Raw genomic sequence first — 23,617 nt, 5'->3', positions numbered from 1 at the left:
GCACGCGCACGCGCCGGAGCGCGCAAGTCCTGGACAGGCCACCCCGCCTTTCCGAGCCTCCCAGATTCGCGCCCCGCGGGGCGGCGAGGGGGAGACTAGGTGGGAGCGCGCTCACCCTCACCCACGGGACCCCCAGCATCCCCACCCCCGCCGGCAGTCTGGTTCCACGGCCACGTCCGCCCAGATGGCGCCCGGCGGAGCGGAGGGCAGAGCCGGGCAGGGCGGGGCGGTCGGGCCGAGCCGGGCAGCGCCCACCCGAGCTGCGTGGGGGCCAGGGCTCGCTTTCCCTTTCCATCCTGGCCCGCAAGCCCTGGGGGAATCTGTGCTGAGTACCCCGCTCGCTCTGAACCCCGGACCTCACCCTGGCTGGGCAGGCACTCCACTGCTTGAGCCACACCTTCCTGCTTTTCCTTTTTTCCTCTTGTTATCTTTACAATGGGGACTTGAGCTCTTGCCTAGACTAATATATACTTCTGTTTATGTCTCGGCAAAGCCGGGGTGACAGGATCCCCATTTCCTGGGAATTGACGTGGAGGTATCTTGTGCCCTGGGGACTGGATCCTCCGAGTTCCACCTTTCCTAGCAAAGTAGGATTGCGGGTGTAAACCTCCACACCCAGATAAAACGGTGTGCTCCTGGAGGCAAAAAAAAAAATAAAAGCTCTGAGTCAGCCCAGACGTCAGCAGACCTGAAGCTGGGATCAACCAGTGCCCTGGGGTGAGTCCCAGCCAGAGAATAACATTGCTAGAAGGAAGGGGTTACCAGGGAGGGCGTGGGGCTGGGTGTGGAGCGGCTGGAAACTGACCTGCGGTGGTTGGACTGCAGTGGGAGAGAATGGGATTTTGTGCCTAGTGTGATGACGGGGCTGCCCCTGCTCAGCCAGCTGCTTCCCCGGGCGGAGACCTAGGTCAGGCGGACAGGCAGCAGCTAGACACAGCAATGGGGGAAATGCAAAGGGAAAAAGAGGACCAGGTCTCTGAGGGCCCAGTGCCGGTGACTCACACCTGTAACCCTAGCTGCTCAGGAGGCTGAGATCGGAGGATTGTGGTTCAAAAAGCCAGCTCCAGCAGGAAAGGTCTGCGGGACTCTTATCCCCAATTAACTAGCAAAAAGCTGGAGCTGTGGCTCAAGTGGTAGAGAGCACCAGCCTTGAGTGAAAAAGCTGAAGGACAGTGCCTAGACTCCAGTTCAAGCCATAGGACTAGTAAATAATAATAATAATAAATATAGTGGTCTTTGGGCATGTGGCCTCAAATCCAGCTTTTCCAAGGTAGGGCAAGCCGCTACCCTCCAGAGGAAGGCATTGCTTTCTCACGGAGCTGCCACTGTGTGACGTGGCTTATATTGAGTGGAAGTAGAGCTCCATATGTACTCTCATACTCCTTTGGAGACCAGTTTTAGCCTTACCCAGAGCACCTTGCAGGTCATGAGGCCTAGTCATGCCCTTCCTGCTGGGAATGGCAGTCCTAAGGCCCCAGTGATTTTGGGGGCCTGAAATCTTAAGTTACATCAGATTAAGGCAGAGAATTATCTGATCTACTCTCTGCCATGGAAATTCCTGAGGGGAATTGAAAAAGTGCCGTTGAGTGTGGATAACATTTACTTGATGGAGGGGAAGCGTGGATGTTAATTCATCTATCTTTGTCATTTCTCTCAGGTAGTTAAGGAAATTAGCTGGATGAAAAAATTGAGAAAATGGACAAGAAAGGCAGAGACCAGGTATGGTGGGACACACGTGTGATCCCAGTTACTTAGGAAACAAAGATCAGGAGGATCGAGGTTTGAGGCCCACCCAAAGTAAAAAGTGACACCCCTTTCTCAACCAGTAAACTTGGTGTAGTGGCACACTCTGGTCATGTGGTATGGAGGGACAGGGAGGAGGACCCACAGACTGAGCCCATCCCTGGGCAAAAACAGGTGATCCTGACCAAGAAATAACTAAAGTAAAAAGGGGTAAAGCTCAAACTGTAGAGCGCCTGTCTACCAAGTTCAAGGTCCTGTATTCAAATCCTAATATTAGGGGCTGGGAATATGGCTTAGTGGTAGAGTGCTTGCCTAGCGTAAAGGTGGAGGCTGAGATCTGAGGATCATGGTTCAAAGCCAGCGTGGGCAGGAACATCTGTGAGACTCTTATCTCCAATAGACCACTAGAAAACTGGAAGTGGCACAGTGGCTCAAGTGGTAGAGCACTAGCCTTGAGCTAAAGAGCTGAGGGGCTGTGTTCAGTCCCAGAGTTGAAGCCCCATGACTGACAACAAAACAAAACATCTTTTTTTTTTGTTTTTTTGGTTTGGTTATTAGTATTTTTTTTCTCTCAATAATGGGGCTTGAACTCTGGGCCTGGGCACTGTCCCTGAGCATCTTTGTGCTTAAGGTCAGCACTCTGCCACTTCACAGCGCCACTTTCAGTTTTCTGGTGGTTCATTGGAGATAAGAGTCTCACGAACTTTCCTGCCTGAGCTGCTTCAAACTGTGGTCCTCAGATTTCAGCCTTCTGAGAAGCTAGGATTACAGGCGTGAGCCACTGGTGTCTAGTTTCCATTATTCTTCAAATAGGGTCTTGCTTTGTGACCAGGCTGGCCTGGAATCCAGTCTTCCTTTTTATTCTTCCAATGTAGCTGGGGTAACAGGGACACATACCTGCAATCAGAATTTCTATTGGTTGAGACTGGGGTGAGGAGGGGTCTCACAAACTTTTTCCTGGACTAGCCTTGAACTGTGAGCCTTCCAATCTCAGCCCCCTAAATAGCTATTGTCTCCCCTCCCTTTATCAATGTGAAGTGACCATCTCTTCTAATTTGATTTGTGGTCTGCTTTGGCAGATATGAGTACAGTTAATTCTGCTTGCTTTCAAGCCCATTTGCTTGGAATATCTGTGGAATGTGTGTGTGTGTGTGTGTGTGTGTGTGTACTGGGGCTTGAACTCAGGGCCTGGGCACTGTCTCTGAGCTTTCTTTTTTCTCAAGGCTAGCACTCTAACACTTGAGCCACAGCTCCACTTGCAACTTTTTGCTGGTTAATTGGAGATAAGAGTCTTACAAACTTTCCTGCCTGGGCTGACTTTGAATTGTGATCCTCAGATCAACCTTCTGAATAGCCAGGATTAGAGGTAAGAGCCACCAAAACTTGGCTTCCATAGTTTCATTTGAAGCCTCTTTGTGCCATTGTGTTTTTTCTTTTTTTGTCAGTAGTGGGGCCTGAACTCTGGGCCTGGGCGCTGTCCCTCAGCTCTTCAGCTCAAGGCTAGCGCTCTACCACTCGAGCCACTGCTCCACTTCCGGCTTTTTCTGCTTATGTGAGGAATCCAAACCAGGGCCTCATGCATGCAAGAGCAAGCACTCTACCACTGAGTCACCTTCCCAGCTCCCATTGTGTTTCTTGTAGATAACAAGCTGTTGGGCCTTTTTTTGTTTTAAATCCAGGCTGCCAGTCTATGTTCTCTGATTGTAGAACTGACACTACTCTCATTCAGAATTATTTAATGGTATGCTATTTTGTTGTTGTTTTAATGTTAGATGCTTTCCTGATCTTTATTTACTTACCTACTTGTCTAGTGAGATTTAATATTTTCTGCATTTTCCTGATTGTGTTTATCTTTCTTCTTCTGTGTAGGATTTTAGTCTCTTCTGCAGGACTGGCTTAGTAGTCCTGCATTTTGTGCAGGACTTTATCTCTCCTTCAGTTACAAAAGATAGCTTTACTATCTGCAGTAATCTAGGTTGGCAGTTACTTTCTTTTAGGTTTGAAAAACATTATTCCACTCCCTTCTTGCTTTTAAACATGAGAGGATTTCAGGTATAGCTCAAGTTGTAGAGTGACTGCCTTGCAAGCATAAAGCTCTGAGTTCAAGCCCAAATAACACCAAAAGGAAAGAAGTTCCTGTTGAAGTACTTGTTCTGACCGGTTGACCTTATATCTCTCTCTTGAAGCTGTCGATATTCTTTGTCTGCATACTTTAATGTTTTATCTATAATATGCCTTGGAGAGATTCTTTCTTTTGCTTGCCTGTTGGGTATCCAACAGACCTGGACGACTATCTGGTAAATTTTTGCCAGTAATTTTATTCCATATATTTTCTTTTTTGGGGGGGGGGGTCCAGTCGTAGGGCCTGAACTCTGGGCCTGGGCGCTGTCCCTCAGCTCTTCAGCTCAAGGCTAGCGCTCTACCACTTGAGCCACAGTGTCACTTCTGGCTTTTTTATTTTTTCTGCTTATGTGGTGCTGAGGAATCGAACCCAGGTCCTCATGCATGCAAGGCAAGAGCTCTACCACTGAGCAACCTTCCCAGCCCTTATTGCATATGTTTTCTATGTCTTTACTTTGCCATCTCTTCTCTTCTCTATGCTTATAATTTATAGGTTTGGTTTTTCAGTGGTGTTTAGAGGTCTTGCGTGTTCCACTAGAACCATTTTAATTCTTTGTCTTCATCAGCAGGATGTTCCAACACATCTACTTTGCCCTCAGCTTTCACCTAAGGATTTTCATTTGATTTGAGTTTTTTCCAGTTACAGAATATCAACTTTTTTTTCAAGATTTCTGCATCTTGGGCTGGGAAGGTGGCTCAGTGGTAGAGTGCTTGCTCTTGCATGCATGAGGCCCTGGATTTGATTCCTCAGCACCACATAAGCAGAAAAAGCTGGAAGTGGCACTGCGGGCTCAAGTGGTAGAGCGCTAGCCTTGAGCTGAAGAGCTGAGGGACAGTGCCCAGGCCGAGTTCAGGCCCCACAGCCAAAAAAAAAAAAAAAAGATTTCTGCATCTTCATTGAATTCCTCTTTCAGACCTTACATAGTCTTTCTTATTTAATTCAGCAGTTAATTTGTAATCTTTTGGAATTTAAGTGTTTTATGTGTAGTTCATGGGGCTTGTCCTACGGTTCTTTTCCACATTTATGCTGTGTCGTGTAGGAAAGTGTGTCTATCAGGAAAGACTTTACAAGGATGTTCCAAGAATCTGGACAGTCTGGGGTCATTTGAACCTTTGGATTTTGCCTGTAACTTCTGGATACTGCTTTCTCTATATCTAACCCCTTGCTTAGACATCATTGGAGAGACCCATTTTACTGTCTTGCTGGCTAGTGTCCCTTATGCTTTGTGTTCTTGTCCATACTGTCCCCTTCAGCTAGACTGACCAGTCTCTGGACCTCTGGGACTCAGCTCTTGTGCCCTAGAAATGTCAAGCAGCATTTGGAGGTCACATGGACAAATAACACAGAACTGCTGGTAATCTGGGCAGCTCTGACTTGCTTTGGGGGCCGAGACCACCTGGGGATTAGATATGCAAACTCAGGATCCATCTCTAACCCAGGAACTTAGCAACTGTGGGACGAAGCCCAGTCAGCTGAGCTGTAACAAGGCCATCCCAGTAGTAACTGAAAAACCACTGTGTAGACAGCAGTGGCACCCGAGGGCAAATCCCTGCTCTGTGAGTTAAGAGAAGTCACTCAACTGCTCAGGCTTGTTTCCTCCTCTATAACACGGTGTGCATGTGCCCTGAGGTTTATATGACTGTTTTCAGGAAAAAGTGCTCAGCACTGGGCCAGGCACGAAGGTGATGAATATTCACTCCAAGACTGGTTGGAAACTGATCTGAGAAATTGCCTGGTCCACAGAAGGTCCCTGGGCGATTCAGTCTGCTCAACCAGTGAACACAAAATACCATGGACAAAGCAATTCATCTACAACCGAAATAATTTATTCATTTATTTACAGCTAAAGTTTATTTTGTAGTTCTAGAAGCTGGGAATTTCCAGATAAAGGAGCCAGCAGCCTGGTGTTGTCCGTTGAGAGCTGTTTGTCATAGATGGTGCTTTCTAGCTGTGTCCTCCCACAGAAGGAAGGCCAAACAAGAACTCTTACCTCCCAGCTAGACCCCCCCATCCTCGACTCAGGGCCCTTCTATCTATTCCCACAAGGTGGTCATGGGCTCAAAGGTTATAGCCCAAGGAAAACCAAGGTTGAGAAGGGCCTGAGAGAGGGGTATGCAGGTGTCTGGGGAATGGATGAGGAGGCACAGACCTACCTGCCTTGGAGAAGGGTTAAGACAGGTAGGCCTAGGGTTGGCTATTACCCTGGAGAACCCTGGACCTGTGAGAAGAGGTAGGAGGAGGAAAGATGGCTTATCATCACAGGATGCCCCGCAGTCTTTCTAATTCGTCATAGAGCTGAGGCCTTCCCTGACCTCCTGCCGATGGGAATGGGGAAACAGCTCATGCACCAGGTTGTACTCGGTCCCTCTCAGCCAGTGGATTGGGTTGGAAGCCTGTTTGTTCTAATGCCCAGTCCTGCCAGAGACATCCCTGTCCTCATGTTTTCTGATTCTCTCCCAAGAGCAAACATTTGAACTAGGGCTACAGAATCTAGCACACAGTAGGTACTCAGTACTTGGTGGCTAAGTGACCACCAGGTGGATACATGTCCAGGAGAGGTAGCTTTATGGCTATACCTGGCTTACTTCCCTCCACCCAACTACTTGTTCTGTGTCCACAGGCAAGTCTCATCCTCCTTTCACCCTGCCTCAGTTTCCCCCAAAACTTAGAAGGGGTGGTCAGGTGTCCACATTCTCCATCTCTGTCCTGATGGGTTGTGAGTCCCTGATACACAGCCCAGCCCCACAGGCTGCCGAGGGAGGCCAGGAGGTGGCTGACCTTCCCGACTGCCCAAGGGCACGGCTGAAGGTGGCAGCTGGGGCTCCCGGCAGCTGCTCAGGAACCTGCTCCTCATCTCTTTCTGCAGCCTAGGGATCATGGAGGTTGAGGCTCATGGTAAGGATTTGTCCTGCTGAGCCAAGTGATGTTACTGGGACAACTGCCTGCCTCATCCGTCGTCAGGGAGGTGTGCGTGCAGGGAGGGCGGGCTTTTGGACAGCCTCACCAGGACAGTGGCCCACTTCATCCCTCTCCCCCCTCTTTAGACAAGTGGGGGCTGCCAAGCCAGGCCTCCCTCCTCCTTGGCTCCTGCCACTGTGTCACTGGGAGGAGGGCTCTGGGTGCACCGGGACCCGGCTGCCCCACAGGGACACTTGGAAGTGAGCTCTCTGCAGACCAGCCAGGCGCAGCGCACAGAAGATGCTCCAGAAATGCGCTCCCAGGACAAATGCTGGGCAGAGTGGCTGCTGGTGTTAGGAGAGGAAGCAGATATCCATCGTGGGAGAGTTCACACTATGGTAGGTGTTGGAGAGAAGCACCCCGAGGGGGTCCTTATCTGATCTGGCAGGGGCACGTGGCCACGGGGCCACGGGCGTGACATCTTGCCGCCTCCAAAGCTGGTAAACGCCTAGGAAGACACGCACCAGTAGGTGCAAGCGCGGGGGCAGATGCAAAGGGACTTTCAGCACAAGATCAAGTGTTTATTGATTTTAGGTACTATACATTTCAAAGAACTCCTACACTGAACAGACTTGATAGCTTTTGGTCGGCGTGTAGCGTAGGATTGAGGCAGACACAGATGCTTCCACTTCCCGAGGGAGACGGGATGCTGGCTGCCAACAGAGGCGGCACGCTACCATCTCAGCTCACAGAGCCAAGGCTCTCCTGTGCTCGGCCCAGAGGACTTTGGGGCAGTTCTGCTCCCTCGTGACCTAGGGTGCGGGGAGAGCCAGTATGTGGGCCAGGCCTGGGTTCTGTGTGTTCTCAAGGAACTGTGGGCTGTGAAGCTGTGACTCCTTCAAAGACACAGGTGTTTCCCAGGGCTCTGCCCTACAACTGGTGCCTACAACAGCCACAAGGAGTAGCCTCCCCGCTGGGAGCCTCCACTTGGCTGAGGCCAAGTCCCAGCTGGGAAGAGGCCCTCTTAGCCAGCCAGGCCCATGCCTGAATGTTGCCATCTTTAAGCAGTTTATAAATGCCATCCACTGCAGAAGTCACTAAATCTCATCTCAGCAGCAGTGAACTCTTTAGATTCTCTGAATATCAAATAATATATACAGATATACACGGAGACATACCAATCTAATATAAAGCATCTTAATCTACAGATGCATCTGCTTGAAAAGTTAGTCTTATTTCTAAACCTTCCAAATCACTGATAAACATTGTTAATTTGCAAAAGAATAAAAAGCTTTAAGCATTCATAGTGTGAAAATAATTTTTAGATGTGGCGGCCCTGGGGAGCACTATCTAAGGTCGCCTCTGCAGCCCACATTCACCCGGGAAACCTCACAGAGGCATGCCCGCCTCGCATCACCTGACAGCCAGTCGCCTGGGAGTGGAGCTAGTGCGCCCTGGAGCACAGCCAGTCAGCCTGGGCCCTGGTTTACATGTGCGTGAGTGGAAGAGCAGGCATATAGAAAGCATAACTGTACATTGCCATTAAATTAAAAACCTCAACATCTTTACTCAGAAAATGGCATGAGGTTTGTTCACTTAAGTTGCATATGGAGCTCTTCAGAGAAAAGAATCAGTGGAAAAAGAATCAGTGTAACCACCATTGACTCGGAGGCGAGGCAGGTGAAGACACAGCTCCATGATCCACAGAGCTAGCAGGGCCGTGAGGCCCGGCTCTTGCGGCGGGCTGCGTCCTCCCGTCCTCCCGTCCCTAGACCTCCCTAGATGCACTGGGAAGGGGAGGAGTCCCAAGGGAGATGACCAGCTCGTCTGCCTTCAGGGGACACCAGGAAGCCAAGAACGACAGGCCACCATCCTGCAGGTGGTGCGGACATCCACAGGGCTGCTGGAGGCACCGAGGGTTGCTGCCTGGGCCGAGGCTAACGGAGCTCCTGGATCGGCCACTTCCATCTCTCCGCCAGCCCGCCCAGGGCTCGTCACTGGATAGCCTCCACATAGTTGGCAGGGTACAGGCCAACCTGCCCGCTGTCCAAGCGTCCCTTGCACCAGCCCTGCTCATCCTCATCTTCTATCTTGGTCAGCTCATCCCCTGCAAGGCAACAAGGAATGGCCTTTGGTGACGCTGAGCACAGGGCCAGAGCCACCCACCCACCTGAGCCCCTCAGGGAACGTGCTCTGGGCCCACCCAGGCTCTCTGTCCAAGGAAGAGGGGCAAGGACGTGGCTCCTTTGCTACCAAACTGCATTTAAAGCTGCTTTGTTCCAGATCTAAAGATGATGGCTCTCACGCATGGCAGGCCCATGGAAGCAAGCTGCTCTCCACACAACACAGACACTGCGGGGTTGGATTCCACAGGCCAAAGGTCCCTCCCCATCAGGTCCGAGGAATCCTGTCCCAGGCCTGGGCCCCAGCCACCCCGCTCTGCCTTGTTGCCATGGTCTCTGTGCCATTTTAAATCCCCTCCCCATCAGACCCCTGGCTGGAGGTGTAACTACTTTTTGCTAAGTACTGATGGGTCCATGAATTATAGAAAAATAAAAGCAGGAACTCCAAACCACTACTTTGCTGCCCCTCAGACAGGAATGCCCCCACTGCTTTGAGCGCCAGTCCTGGGCCTTGAACTCAGGCCCTGGGTGCGGCTCTGAGTTTTTGTGCTCAAGGCTGGTGCTCTACCATTTGAGTCACAGCTCCATTTCTAGCTTTTTGGTGGCTGATTGGAGATAAGAGTCTCACAGACTTTCCTGCCCAAGCTGGCTTTGAACCATGGTCCTCAGATCCCAGCCTCTTGGCTGGCTAGGATTACAGGAGTAAGCCACGGGCTCCCAGCAAATTGCCTCCTCCTTATCATCCAGTGACAGAAGGTGAAACTGCTCTATAGGAAGTGAACACCTAGAGGCTCAGGGCAGACACTTGCCAGACAAGTGGCTTGCTCACTTGTCCGTTCCAGTACTAAGAGTATGGCCAGCCTGCTGCACCAGCAGCTGGGGCACAGCGCTTTCCCCATCCCCTGTTCTCTACTTAAACATGTCGTTCATGTCTGTGCCCTGAAGATGGTGAAGACAGATGAAGCACTGCCTGTGCCATGTAATGCATTTCCTTTCTCTGTCCTTCACCCCGTCTCTATGTGGCCTATAAGGGTGACTGGCCAAGGCAGGCACTGATGGCTCACGCCTGTAATCCTAGCTACTCAGGAGGCTGAGATCAGAGGATCGTGGTTCAAAGCCAGCCTGGGCAGGAAAGTCTGTGAGACACTTATCTCCAATAAACCACCGAAAACCAGAAATGGTGCTGTGGTTCAAATGGTAGAGCACTATCCTTGAGCTGAAGAGCTAAGGGACAGCGCCCAGGCCCAGAGTTCAAGCCCCTGACTGACAAAAAAAAAAAAAGGTGACAGGCCAGACCCAGTGTGTGGAAGTGGAGGCTGGAGTCTTAAAAACCTCTGGCTTCAGGGGAGGGGCGGAGATCATGTCTGAGCAGACTCATGATTCTATCCCTGGCACCTAGTTGTACGAGATGACTTGCCAGTCACCCCTTCTCAACACACTATGCAGAGAGCCAGGGCACCAATCTCCTGCAGCTCTGCTTCTGTGGCTTTATCTATCTTTTTTTGCTCCAGCTTGAAGGAATGCCTGCTTCAGCCCAGTCTTCGGTGAAGGTAGACAGAGATGAGAGGAACAGATGGAGCCTCATCCAGGGAGGACCCGGGAACGAGAGAAAATGTGTGACGTGGATGGTGACAGGAGGTAGCGCTGCGGTAGATGAGGCAGGTGAGGCGCCCGTGCGCTGCTGGCCGGGGCTCGGTGCAGACATGGCTATGAGAAGCAGCTGCCCCAGAGCTCACAGGAGCAAGCAAGAGGAAGGGTCACAGCCCCAGGTGTGGTTTCCGTTAGCTTTGTATTTCTAGCTAGCACTTCGGTAGATCATACAGAACGAGGTGCAAGCAGGGCGCCAGTGGCTCACGCCTGTAATCCTAGCTACTCAGGAGGCTGAGATCTAAGGATCGTGGTTCAAAGCCTGCCTGGGCAAAAACTTCCCTGAGATTTCTTTTTTTGTTTTGTCGGTCATGGGCCTGGGCGCTGTCCCTCAGCTCTTCAGCTCAAGGCTAGTGCTCTACCACTTGAGCCACAGTGCCACTTTGGCTTTTTCTGCTTATGTGGTGCTGAGGAATTGAACCCAGGGCCTCATGCATGCAAGGCAAGCACTCGATCACTGAGCCACCTTCCCAGCCCCATTTTTGAGACTCTTATCTACAATTAACTACCAGAAAAACTAGAAGTGGCACTGTTGCTCAAGTGGTAACACACTCACTTTGAGCTGAAGAGCGCAGGAACAGTGCCCAGGCCCAGAGTTCAAGTCCCACAACCGCCCCCCCCCCCAAAAAAAAGAATGAGATGCAAATATCTTAAAGCAATTATGCCATACTTCCTTAATATTTCCCAAGGAGGGGCAAGGCACAGGAAGGAGCTGCTGTCCACCCGGGCCTGTGGGCCCTCCTGAGGCTTTACGCCTCAGTCAGGCATAAAGCAGTGTTTTCTAAGCCCAGGGCCTGCAGCTCCTTGTGCTAAACTGTACAGAACATTTTTTTTTTTTTTTGTCAGTTGTGGGGCTTGAACTCTGGGCCTGAGCGCTGTCCCTGAGCTTCAGCTCAAGCACTCTACCTCTTGAGCCACAGCACCACTTCCATTTTCTGGTGATTAATTGGAGATAAGAGTGTCATGGACTTTCCTCCCCAGGCTGGCTTTGAACTGCGATCTTCAGATCTCAGCCTCCTGAGTAGCTAGGATGACAGGCATGAGCCACCAGCACCCGTCTGCGCACAACGTTTTAAAGAGAGACAGATAGAAAATCTGCACACATACTGAGGATCCAGACCACTCTGCACACCAGGGCTCCAGCCACGGGACGCGGGTGGAGGTGAGGCATGCAGGACTGGTGAGTGTCTGGCAGGGGCTGCCGTGTGAGACAAGATCACGTGTATGGAGTGGCAGCTTTCCTGGGGCTCCTGATTAGTGGGGCTGCGGAAAGGCACACAGGCTGCTCTCATGTGGTGTTCCTACCCCGCGGTGTGCCTCGCCGCCCTCATGGGTATGGATGGCCATTGCCCCGCTGAACCCAGCGTGCAGGGCGCAGGGTACCTCATGGCTGCATTTTGGCACTGAGCTCCTGCTACTGGTGAAGTTGGTAAGCGGTGCAGGGAGCGTCTACGTGAGGAACCAGAAGGGGCTCTATCAGCCCTGAGAGAAAGCCAGAAGCCCCAGGACAAGAGCCCACGTTCTTGGGGGGCTGGCTGGGGAGCTACCTACCAGCCTTGAAACTCAGCTCGTCATGCTCCTGGCCCTCGTAGTCATACAGAGCCCGGACCCGCACTTCGGTGCCCGAGGTGGCGTCCTCGTCAAACGGATTCGAGTCCCCATTGGCATCCGTGGAGGAGAAGGGGTTGTTTGACTCGTCATCAGACCAGTCGGTGGGGTAGCTCTGGGTCTTCTCATAACTGCTCACACTGCAACGAAGACACGGACACGGGACCTCAGCAAGGGGCTGCAGAGAGGCCACAAGGCCCCTGCCCAGAACCCCGCCCCAGGAGGGGCCAGGGCAGGAGTCCTAAGGCCCCTGAGGAAGCGTAGCTCCCTGGCACAACAGCAGGGTGGAGCCAGGTCCCTGCAGGTGTTTGTGCCAGTCACACGCGTCCTCAGCTCCCAATGAAGGCCAGGAGAACTGGGGACACCTGCAGAGGCAAACTTGTACCCACGCTCGCAGGCCACCTGCACAGGCTGCCTGTTGTCTGTCTTCCCATGGTGCGCTGGTGCCTGGGCCTTGAAGGGTTAACGCAAGACAGAGAAAAAGCAACCAAAGCGTGTTAGCTGTGCCCTCCCACAGAGGTGGAGGAGCGAGGAAGTGTCCACAGCGGGCAGCGGACACCCGCCTCCGGCAGGCCACATGCATTGCTGGAGTGCCGAGGAGGGAGACCCGCAGACAGACCCCTGGGTAGAGAGAGAGGAAACAGAGCAAGCAAGGCGAAGCCAGAGGGAAGCGTGTGTTCACCAACTTTTTGGGCTTAATGTCCTCCTTCTCACTGACGGTGCTGCCCGTGTCGTCCTCGTCCTCGAAGGGGTTGTAGCTGGACTGTGACTGCGCGAGCTGGGCAGGGTTGCTCGGGACACTAAGGGTGCTACGGGGGGAGAGAGAGAGCGTTCAGGGACCCCGGCTGCGGGGTCACAGCAGCCTAGGATGTGACGGGAGGAGCTGTGAGAACGGAAGGCTAGGTCAGCAAAACAGGCGGCAGCCGTGTCCACCACGCTCACGCGTGCGGAGCGGGTAGGAGCCCATGTTCCTTTCTTCACTCTGGAGGGTCAGCGTGGCCCACAGCTGGCACACAAGAGCTTCTCTGCAGCCCTTCCCAGCCCTCCTTCACACGTGGGTTGGAGCAGACAAGGCAGAGAGGGTGGTGCGGGCTTCCTGCGGAGGTGGGAGGCTGCCCAGCTCCCCAGACTGTTGGCGTAGGTCCCCTCTCCTCCCAGAGCAGCACCCTCCAAAATCAGGCCTGAGCTTGCTGCACAACCATTTCCAGAGAGGAAAAGGGGCACTTAATATTCCGGAGTTTATCATCCTTGCAACTTCACCTGCTGCCTATGTGCCAGGCGGGTGGAGATGGGAGGGGCTGGAGCCAGGGGGAGCATGGAGGAACTGCTGAGCACAATAGGGAGGCCAACACAAGACAGACTGGAAAGTAACTCTCTGGCTGGCGCACCTGGTCCCTCAGCCAGGGCGACCCCACTGCCATGTCCAGAGGCTGGACAGCAGATACACTAAGCCTGAAGAGATGCTTCTGGCCAACCTGGCAGCTCACACCGCCCCTCCCCCGCACCAGGATCTCCTGTGAGGCTGTGTCCCTTTCCCCAGCAGCTAGCCTGATCCAAATTCTGGTGCTCATGGCTGACCACCCTGCCTAGACCATGTGCGTAGAGCTAAGCGATGCCTAGTGGCCTGTGCTTGAGTGTGGTGCTCAGGCCACTGGCAGGCCAGGAACCTGCCCAGCCATCGGGAAGCCCCAGGCACAAGGTGACGGTGACCCCTGCGCAGCAGAGGTGCAGCAGAGGCACCTGGCAGGTCCTGTAGGAAGGCCTCCTAGAGCACACACTTACCAGAAGGTTCTGATGACTACAGCTCATGTTTAGACAAAGTCAGAAAATGGGGAGCGGGGGTGACTTGAAAAGGAACAGTCCTCTTGCCAGTCCTCTCTTGGTCCCTGACTAGCCTGCACACAGCAGGGAGCAAGGCTCCAACCGGGACAGTGCTAACCCACCAAGAGGGCACCACGTCTGGCACACCGCCACCTGCCGTGCCCACGCAGGGCAGCCCTACTGGGGTGGTGAATAGTTAGCGTCAACACCAGCCATTTATTCTCTAAAGACTGGGTCAGATACAAGCTCAGGGCAAGGCTCTGTCTTAGACCTTTCAGGAACTCTTATCAGGTATAAACATCATCATGAGTGATGGCCCTTGGGGCACAGCCCAGAACACCAAGGCCCAGGGAGCTTCTGAGAAGATGTCCTGGTGTGTGTGGGGGGAGGGGAGTGGACGGGACGCGGGGTTGTCCTTGTCCCACAGCCAACTCCCAGGAATCAGGCTGCTGCCATCCCAGGACCATGCAAATCCCCCTCCCCGCCCCACTGGGTGGCCGGTTTTTGGATTCGGCTATGCTGGGGCTCACCTGCCGCTCTTGTTCTGCATAGACTGGTCACCAGTCTGGTTGATGCCTGTCAGGGTGACACCATCAGAGGCTTTCTTTTTCTCTCTCCGGCTGAGGGTTCGATTCAGGTCTGCAGACCATTCCTGGGCAACAGGGACCAAGGGAGAAGCGAGGGGGATAAGTGGAAGCCGTGGTGGTCTAACACTCCCTCTCCCCCCGCCCACCCCCCAGCCAGCAGAACCTGCCTGGTGCAGGGAGTGACATTTAGCCTATGCCCTCTGCCCTCCTCTGCTTCCCAGCAGACCTCAGGCTGCCCAGAGGGCCTGACCCTCTGCCTCGCTTTTCAGAGGCCAGGAGGTGGGCTGGGCCCTCACGGTGACATTCCCGCTTCCTCAGGTAGCGCACTCCGGGCCTGGAAGCTCCCAGCCCTCTCAGCTCTAGCGCACCCTGCTCGCATGAGCTCCAGGGCCCTTCCAGAGAGACAGGAGCCCGTCCTCCGGGAGCCTGGCAGGGCACATGGCTCTGTCTGGAAGTGTAGAGAGCCTGGCCATTTATTCTCTAAATTCTGGGTCACCGGGTCACCGACCACAGCTGCCTGCAGGGATACGAACAAGCCGTGACACAAGATACTGCACCCTCGATTGCAAATGAATCTGGGGATACGTGGCCAAGTCAAAGAAGCAGAAGGCCGGCTGGGGCCCTCAAGTCTTGAAGAGCCCCGTTCTGATGCATACACAACCCTGGACCCTTCCCCTCTTCATCAGACACACAAGCTGGGGCTAGCCATGCAAAGGGGCTCATCTTCCCAGGGCTTCCTATTCCCAGCAAACAACAGGCTTTGTCAGTTGCGCTGAAACACACAGGGTGAAAGGGAGCTAGGTCTTGATTTTTCAGAAAAGTCCATGTGCATGTACATATTTAATGGATTCTCCTTTTTTCCCACTAATCAAATAATTACAATTAAAACCCAGCTTGAGGGCGGTGCTTGCTTAGTATGCGCAAGGTCCTGGGTTTGATCCCCAGAGCTGGGGGTGGGGTGGGAGGAGGAGACACACCTGTGTGGCTGAGGCCACAGCTTTGCTCCAATTTAGTTACAGAAAAGCAAGCTGAGAAGCCATCTTGGAGACAGCAAGCCTAAGCTTTCAGTTTGTCACACAAGGAAACTGAGGCCCAGAAAGAAAAGGCCTGGCGTATAACAGCATGGGTGGCAGACCTGGGCCCCTGACTCCTACCTAAAGTTGTCTTGTCCTTTTTAGATATTTTTTGGGGGGGCGGGGGGCAATACTAGGCTTTGAAGTCATGGCATTATACTTGCGATGAACCATGCCCTTAGCCCTTTTTTGCGCTGATCATCTTGATAAGTCTTGCCTTTCATCCAGATGAGTGCTTGGACCAAGATCCTTCTATTTTATGCTTTCTGGCGTAGCTGGGATGACAGAGGTTTACCACTACTACAACTATTGGTCTCATAAAGCTGTGAGCTGGTGGCTCATGCCTGTAATCCTGGCTACTCAGGAGGCTAAGGTCTGAGGATTGTGGTTTGAAGCCAGCTTGGGTATGAAAGTCTGAGAGACACTTACCTCCACTATACCAAAAAAAAAAAAAAAAAAGCCAGAAGTAGAGCTGTAGCTCAAGTAGTAGAGTGCTAGTCTTGAGCAAAAGCAGCTCAGGGACAGTGCCCAGGCCCTGAGTTCAAGTCCCAGGACTGGCACCGAAAGAAGCCGGGGTTGGGAAGGGGTGGGAGTGGCTAGACAAGAGCTGAAATCTTCCTGGACTCGACTTCTAAACAGGATTATAGACACGAGCCACTGCCCCTGGCTTCCTCTTCCTTAGTGGTGACCCTTCTTATAGAAATAAGCAGACTGAGAGAACTGTTCCCCACCTATGTCCCCCTAGTGACTTCTGAACATAAATCAACCCTGGCAGGGTAGGTTCCAAGGACCAATGCAGCAGCCCTGGAGGGCGGGCCAGGTGTTTGCAGCCCTGACACAGCTGTGTCAGCTGCTCAGCTGGAGAGGTGGGAGCACTGTACAACATGGCCGCGTGGCCTGCTCACACGTGGGAGGGGCTTGGCGATCTGCGAGTTAAATCATGAAACAGAAACTTACTTCATCCTTGTTGCATGGAAAATAAAAACAAATAATTTCATTAGAGAAAGTTAGGCATGGGCCTGTAACAACCGTGAATGTGTGCCCCAGGAACACAAGGGACCCAGAAGGTACTCCTCCCTGTATTTTCCTGATGGGCAGTAACTGGCACCTCTGAAGGACACGGGGCAATTTCACACAGAGTGTCCCAGGCCACTGTGGCAGAGAGCACCGCTGAGAGTGGCAGCCACGGCAGCACCAGGAGAGGAGAAGCTGGCTCTCCCCTGGGTCCACTGGCTTGGGAAGGTGCGGGTTCCTCGCATCTCCCAGGACCCGTGATAGGGGCTCGGCCGGCTCTGCAGCCTCCGCGTGTGCGCATGCGGGGAAGTGCAGGGAAGCACAGCTGTAGGCCCTTAGAGGGACTTGTGTGAAAGTGCACAACACAGAAGGTGGGAAGGAGCTGAGGAGCTGTGGGAGCCTCGGCCAGTGCCAGTGACCACCACAGACCAGTTCGCTGACCCCAGTGAAAACCCCGGGCTGCCATTCCCATCTCACACAGGGGAAGGCGGAGTCACACCGGGCATGTGGTTGCTCACTTCCCACAGTGCTCACAGCTGAGGCAGGACTCAGATGCAATCAAGGCTGGCCGCTACTGCGTCCAGATATGCAGCTTCCCGCTGGTCACTGGCCCCAGCCCCTTGGGAGTAGGGGATTATCACCACATGCTCAGTCCACTAGGGAATGGGAGAATCTCTCCTTCAGGGAACAAGAGTGGCAAGACTTCCAGCCACTCCCTTCTATGCTACTGGGAGGGACAGTGACCCAATCCTGGGCTGGACACGCCCCAAGATCCCCACACCTCTGAGTTCTGTAAAGTAGACATTGTAAGGTAGACCTCTTACTGACTGGGGTTGGGGAAGCACCTGCAGAAGTGGGAGCAGAACTGTCCACTGTCGCCACCCCCTCTACTGATCTACCCTGGGGTCTGGGGCACTGAGGGGCTGCTCCCTTCCCAGCCACCCTACAGAACAGGGCAAGTTCCTGGGACATCAGGGAGGGAGTGCCACTGGTCACTAAATGACAGACAGTGTTCCTAACTAGAAAGATAACACTCAAGCCTTCTCTGGAGATTCAGAAGGTAACGCCTGGCCTGCAGATGCTACCATACTGTCACTATGCACACACTGCCTGGTAAGCAGGGGAAATGCCAACATGCACATGAAATGAGCAAGTGTCGTCTAGAGCAGCTTGGTGGGTCCACGGGGTCACAGGCACATGGCCTCTTACCTCAAACTGAGGCCAGTTCATGGCCATGCCTGGTCCGTGATTGGCTCGGAACCACCTCAGGTCCTCCACAGCATCGGCCGCTTTGATGCTCTGCTCCAGGTCACGGTAAATGGTTTTGTAGCTGAAGCAGACACAGAAGGCAGCGGCCAGTCACCACCTGGCCCAGCCCAGTGCCAGGCACACACCCACACCAGGGCCCAATTCCAGAAACACCTTCTCCTGCTCAGGGGAAGATCTCCTGGCTGTGACAGGGCAGAGGGGGACATCTACCTGCCACAATTTGGCATCTGGCAAAAGGGCTCTGATTTTTTTTTTTTTTCTGACAGTCATGGGGCTTGAACTCAGGGCCTGGGTGCTGTCCCTGAACTTTTTCACTCAAGGTCAGCATTCTATTACTTTGAGCCATAGCACCGTTTCCAGAGCTTAAATCTTGAAAGATGGCAGCACTGAGCTGTGCCCCACATTAGATCATAGGAACTGGCCATGTGAGCTGCCAGGTCGGTCCTACTGAGTCAGATGGAGGGGCGGAGGAGGCCACTGGAGAGTTCCAGAAAGCACTCTCCCATCTCCAGTTGTCCTGAGGAAAGTTGGAGGTTTAGGAGCCAATGTGCAAAGGCATCCTGTGAAGACCATGAGAGCTGCAGACTTAGTGGCAGAACCCCGGGCCTCCACAGAGCCTTCACTTGGAGCATCCACCCAGCTTCTCCTCCCAGCCCCTGGATTCCTGTGGGACCTGATACTTGCACTCAGGATCTGTATGGCTGGAGGTCATTTGCCTTCTCTGGGCCACCGTTTCCTCCTGCTCAAGGGGGCATAACACCTGTTAAGGGCTGAATTGTGTCCTTCAAAAAAGATACGCTGCTGTCCTCACTGTAGAACCTCTGAATGTGACCTTATTTGAAATTGGGGTCTTTTTTTTTTTTCCGGTGGGAAAGGGGACAGAGCTCTCATATATGCTAGGCAAATACTCTACCACTGAATTACATTCCAGCCCTGACAACAGGGTCTTTTTTTTTGGGGGGGGGGGTCTGGGCATGGGGCCTGAACGCTGGACCTGGGTGCTGTCCCTCAGCTCTTCAGCTCAAGGCTAGCGCTCTACCACTTGAGCCACAGCGCCACTAACGGCTTTTTTCTTTTTGCTTATGTGGTGCTGAGGAATCGAACCCAGGGCCTCATGCATGTAAGGCAAGAGCTCTACCACTGAGCCACCTTCCCAGCCCTGACAACAGGGTCTTTAGACAGGTGATCAAGTTAAATGAGAATACTAGGTAATCCAATGCCCTCATCAAAAGAAGCAGTCTGGACTACATACACACGCAGAGGGAAGACGGAGTGAAGACAGGAGAGAGATGGCCAGGGGCTTTGACTAAGCTGGCCATAGTGGAGGAAGTGGACGGGGGACAGCAGGGCAGGTGTCAGCAGCCGTCAGAGGCAGGAAGATCTGCTCTGGAACTTTCAGAGGGAATGCAGCCCATCCCTCTCCGTAGTTATGGACAGCCAGCCCACAGAACGGTGAGATATTAGATTTCTGTTTTGAGCTCTACAGATTGTGGTACTGTTTATGGCATCCCCAGGAAGGAGCTGTGTTCCTGATCCCTTGATAGTGGGTAGGGTGGTAAGATGAAGGGAAACCCTGGGAGACAAACTATGCTCACTTCAGCCTGAGCTCCTGGAGGCCGGTTACTTGTACTGCAGGAGTTATTGCACATTCCGAAGAATGGGACACCGGTCCCGCCCTGCTCCCTGTTCATTGTGTGGCTACCAACAGCTCATTTAACCTCACCCAACCTCAGAACTGATGGGGGACTACCATACTATGCTACCATACTATGCAGCCATACAATAACTGAATGGTGGCAGAGTAATAATGACTGCTTTTATTTCTTTAATAAAGAGAAGACAAAGGGACTGTAATTTCCTATGAGCAACAAGCCTTGATCTGCACTGCTCTCAATGGTTTTGTGAGCTAGATGAAAAAGGAGATGTCTGCCTACACCCTGAGTCGAGCTGCACCTCTGGCCTGATGCAGGCACACTGGGCCCATGGAGGAAGAGACCACACAAGAAATGCCACGGCTCCCATATCACAAGTCAGAACTGTGCTTCAGAGGATCCCGAGCACCTAGAGCCACTTAGAAGGGCAGCAAGGACGAGAAGGACCTTGTAAAAGCCTCACCAGAAGGCAACCCTGGGGCAGGGCACACCAAAAGGTAGATTTCCCATACAGTAGGTGCAGGTGGTTCTGGATATGGGGCCAGAATGCACAGCCCTCCCTGCCCTCCAGACCCACATGCAGAGCTGGGAGCAGAGCCCCAGCAGGGACACCGCACTGCGGGCTGTGAGGCCAGGCGCAGCACAAGGCCCCCTGGCCCCAGTTCTCTGTGAGAGGCCCTCTGGCTAGCTCCACCACACCATGGCTGCTGTTTAACAACTGGATGTGTTTGTTACCTCAAAGGACACTCACCCAGCCACATTGGACAGGTCCAGGTGTTTCTGAACCTCAAGCAGAACCTCCCGGAAGAAACGCAGGCGCTTTTCTTCGAACTGCTGGCACTGCTCGAACACCTGCTCCATGTTCTCCATGTATTGGGGGGTGCTCTGGTCAAGTTCCTTCAGGGCCTTCTCATATTTCTCTTTGGTCTAAACGAAAAGCCATGTATGAGACCAGTTCATTTCCATGTTACACTGTTCACTCTGCATACTGGAGTTTCTCAGGCCTCCCTGGGTTATAAACTCAAAGAGCAGGAGCCCTGGGGACAGACAGATTTCAAGTTGAAGTCGCAGTCTCCACTGCTCTGAGGCGAAGCGCACTCCTGACACTGCTCTGCTGTGCTGTGCTGCAGAGGGAGAGAGGAGAGAGGAGGGAGAGAGGGGGGCGGGCCAGTCGCCGTGGAGCAGTGTGCATGGCTGTGAGCATGTCAGCTACCCATATCCCTCTGCCTGTGGGAAAGCGCCAACCCAGAGACCTGGCCCAGGCCCCCAGCAGCACAATGAGTCATCTTGGAAACAAGGTCAGAGCTTAAGTGCCAGGCAAAGAGGGGACCACATTTCTTGGTCTCCTCATTTTCTCGGGTCTTCAGTGAACAGAAAGTGGGGGTGCCTCCGGTTTCACTGCGTTCTGAGATTTAGATGCCAGGCACAGAGGCTCATGGATAGACATTCCGAGTCCTTGTGGTTTATCCCTTGGCCTGCAGCCACTCTGCCCCCTGGCACTGCCATTCCTTTCATAGGAAATACTAGTGTGGCTCCTCTTAAAGTGTCTAGGGACAGACAGCACATGGGTGAGATTCATGTGTGCGCCTGGCAGGGAGGTGTTTGGAGTAGGTGGCCAGGTCCGCGTGGGCCTGCGCCTCACAGCCACTGAGCCATGCAGCAATAGTGGCATGACCTCTGAACTGTCCCATGTTAAAAGCTTGATTGCCAGGGATGGGCTTTGGAGAAGCATCTGGATCACAAGGGTTCCAACTACCTCAGCGCATCAATCCATTGTGCTGGTTCTCTGGATAGTGGGTCCGCAGGGGGAGGGAAGCTCCCTGCCACACAGACTATGCAGGAGGGAGGGGCACGGGCAGGACAGGAGAGGAGGATACAGACAGGGATGGGAGAGAGGAGCATAGGAGACAGGGTCACAGGTGGGATCTCTGCTCTCCTGTTTCTGGGCAGTATGTAATAAAACCTCTTTGACCTTGGCCTCATTCACAAAGCAGAGTGGCTACCACGTAAATCACAGGGGTGTGGGGAAGCTCATCAGAGGCCTGAAAAGGTTGGTGGCAGCTATGAATTTGCTCCTTGACCTGTACATGGAGGACAGGCCACTTGCTGCCAGACCACAGAGGCAGGAAGCAAGGCCTCCTCCATCTATCACTCTAGGAATGGGGGGCAGAAGACAACCCTAGGAAATTATTTTATTTTGGATGGTACTGGGGATTGAATTCAGAGCGTCAGGTTCATTAGGCAGGCACTCTACCACCTGAGCCACGCCTCCTCCAGCCCCTTGTTATTTTTGAGGTCCGGTCTTGCTCTATGCTCCCGCTGGTCTGGGCTGCAATCCTCCTACCTGTGATTCCACATAGCTGGAATCACAAGCACACGCACCCTGCCATACGCTGAGACTTTTATGCGCTGGCTGGCCTTGAAACTCAATCCCTCTATCTCTGTCTGCAGCCCTCTCTCCACACTGATAAACCGATGTGAGCCTCCCCTTCCCACATGTGTCCTCTGCTTCTGGAACTCCAGTTCTTCCTCAGCAGCATTCCAAGTTCCACCTGGCTATGAAAGCCAATAGCAACATGGTACTTATACATCGACCATGCTCAGTTCCACCACTGCGCCCTACACAAATGACTCCTCTCTGCATGAGTCAGGTGCCCCCAAGACTCTGGAAGCCACCTGCACCCCTCCGTCCTCCTAAGCATGATGGTTGTCCAAGTCTGCTAGCTAGCGCTGGCCTCTGCCCCCAATCTGTGGCAGGCACTAAAGGGCTTATTTGTGTGACCCCAAGGGCAGAGATTATTTGTGTGACCCCAAGGGCAGAGATTTTGTCCACGTTCATTCCATCCAGCCAAATAGTCACAAAAGGCTGATAGATATGAAATACAACTGACCTGCTGATATATAAAAAGCAAAAAACCACCAATGGGGTATACAACTTACCTTCAGAACATCTTGCTTGCATTTTTCTATTTTGTCTTGTAATTTCTTGAGCTGCTCTGGGTTCAGGGATGGGTCGGCTTTGCTGTTGGCTTCTCGAGAGATAGCCAGCTTCTCTTCTTTGCATGCCGTGTGGTGGGCTTTCTTTGCTGCCTCAACCTACAGGGAGAATGAGTTCTGAACACCGTGCTGCAGAAAGTTCTGGGTCTTCACCAGCCATTACACAGACTGGGCGAGTGTGTGCTGTCGAGAAGAAGGGGAAGGCAGAACACACCATGTGTACTCTCTTACTGCAGCCAGGCATGCTGAGCGACCTCGCTCTGTTAGGATTCACTGAGGACCTGCTCAGTGCCACACACAACTCTAGGCACCAGAACACAGCAGAGGACCAAGGAACCTGGGCTTTCATGAGCTCATGTTCAAGTTAGATGAGCCGAATGTAGGAATTACGTGCTGGAGGAAATTGGGCATTAAGTACTAGTGAGAGTAAAACAGGGAAGAGAGACAGCAAGAGCCAGGGATGGGCAGGCAGGGGTGGGCTGCACGAAGCCAGCTGAGATGTGTGGAGCAAAACCCAGGAGGAGCTTGCCAGGATAGTCAAGGTGGAGCAAGTTCCAAAGGAGAAAGCTCACAGGAGGGGCACGGGCCATGCCAGCTCCCCAGCAAAGTGCCAGGCCACACTTCCCATGGATTTTTAAAAATTTCTTTAAAAAAAACAAGGGCTGGGAAGATGGCTCAGTGGTAAAGCGCTTGCCTTCCATGCATGAGGCCCTGGGTTCGATTCCCCAGCACCACATAAGAAAAAAAAAAGCCAGAAGTGGCACTATAGAGCGCTAGCCTTGAGCTGAAGAGCTGAGGGACAGTGCCCAGGCCCAGAGTTCAGGCCCCATGACTGGACCCAAAAAAACAAAAAACAAAAAACAAATTGGTCATGCTGGTCTCAAATTTATGGGCACAAACAATCCTTCCACGTACTGGGACTACAGGCATATACCACCGTGTCTAGCTACATGATTTTTTTTTTTTTTGGTCCGGTCGTGGGGCCTGAACTCTGGGTCTGGGCGCTATCCCTCAGCTCTTCAGCTCAAGGCTAGCGCTCTACCACTTGAGCCACAGCGCCACT

General features: G+C 52.9%; 2 protein-coding genes across 3 annotated transcripts in view; both read right to left on the bottom strand.

The window, feature by feature from the left end:
* Arfgap3 (ADP-ribosylation factor GTPase activating protein 3) overlaps positions 1 to 6,743 on the bottom strand; it is a 41,935-nt gene extending 35,192 nt beyond the window's left edge. The window contains exons 1-3 of the mRNA XM_013024771.1: positions 6,644 to 6,743; positions 6,019 to 6,083; positions 763 to 903 (exon numbers count right to left, since the gene is read on the bottom strand). Coding sequence (XP_012880225.1) covers positions 763 to 903; positions 6,019 to 6,083; positions 6,644 to 6,743 — 306 coding nt within the window. The remainder of the gene's footprint in view (positions 1 to 762; positions 904 to 6,018; positions 6,084 to 6,643) is intronic.
* Positions 6,744 to 7,323: 580 nt separating this feature from the next.
* Positions 7,324 to 23,617, bottom strand: part of Pacsin2 (protein kinase C and casein kinase substrate in neurons 2) — a 95,803-nt gene continuing 79,509 nt past the window's right edge. The window contains exons 5-11 of one of the 2 annotated variants that reach the window (XM_013024888.1): positions 22,498 to 22,653; positions 20,309 to 20,484; positions 17,846 to 17,966; positions 14,493 to 14,614; positions 12,828 to 12,950; positions 12,085 to 12,281; positions 7,324 to 8,870 (exon numbers count right to left, since the gene is read on the bottom strand). In XM_013024888.1, coding sequence (XP_012880342.1) covers positions 8,758 to 8,870; positions 12,085 to 12,281; positions 12,828 to 12,950; positions 14,493 to 14,614; positions 17,846 to 17,966; positions 20,309 to 20,484; positions 22,498 to 22,653 — 1,008 coding nt within the window. In that variant the 3' untranslated portion in view covers positions 7,324 to 8,757. The remainder of the gene's footprint in view (positions 8,871 to 12,084; positions 12,282 to 12,827; positions 12,951 to 14,492; positions 14,615 to 17,845; positions 17,967 to 20,308; positions 20,485 to 22,497; positions 22,654 to 23,617) is intronic. The other variant, XM_013024889.1, reaches the window with a different exon arrangement.

This window comes from Dipodomys ordii, unplaced genomic scaffold (assembly GCF_000151885.1).
Source record: "Dipodomys ordii isolate 6190 unplaced genomic scaffold, Dord_2.0 Scaffold79, whole genome shotgun sequence".
Taxonomy (NCBI): Eukaryota; Metazoa; Chordata; class Mammalia; order Rodentia; family Heteromyidae; genus Dipodomys; species Dipodomys ordii.
The sequence above is the reverse complement of the archived record's forward strand: the minus strand, read 5'-3'. Positions and strand labels throughout refer to the sequence as shown.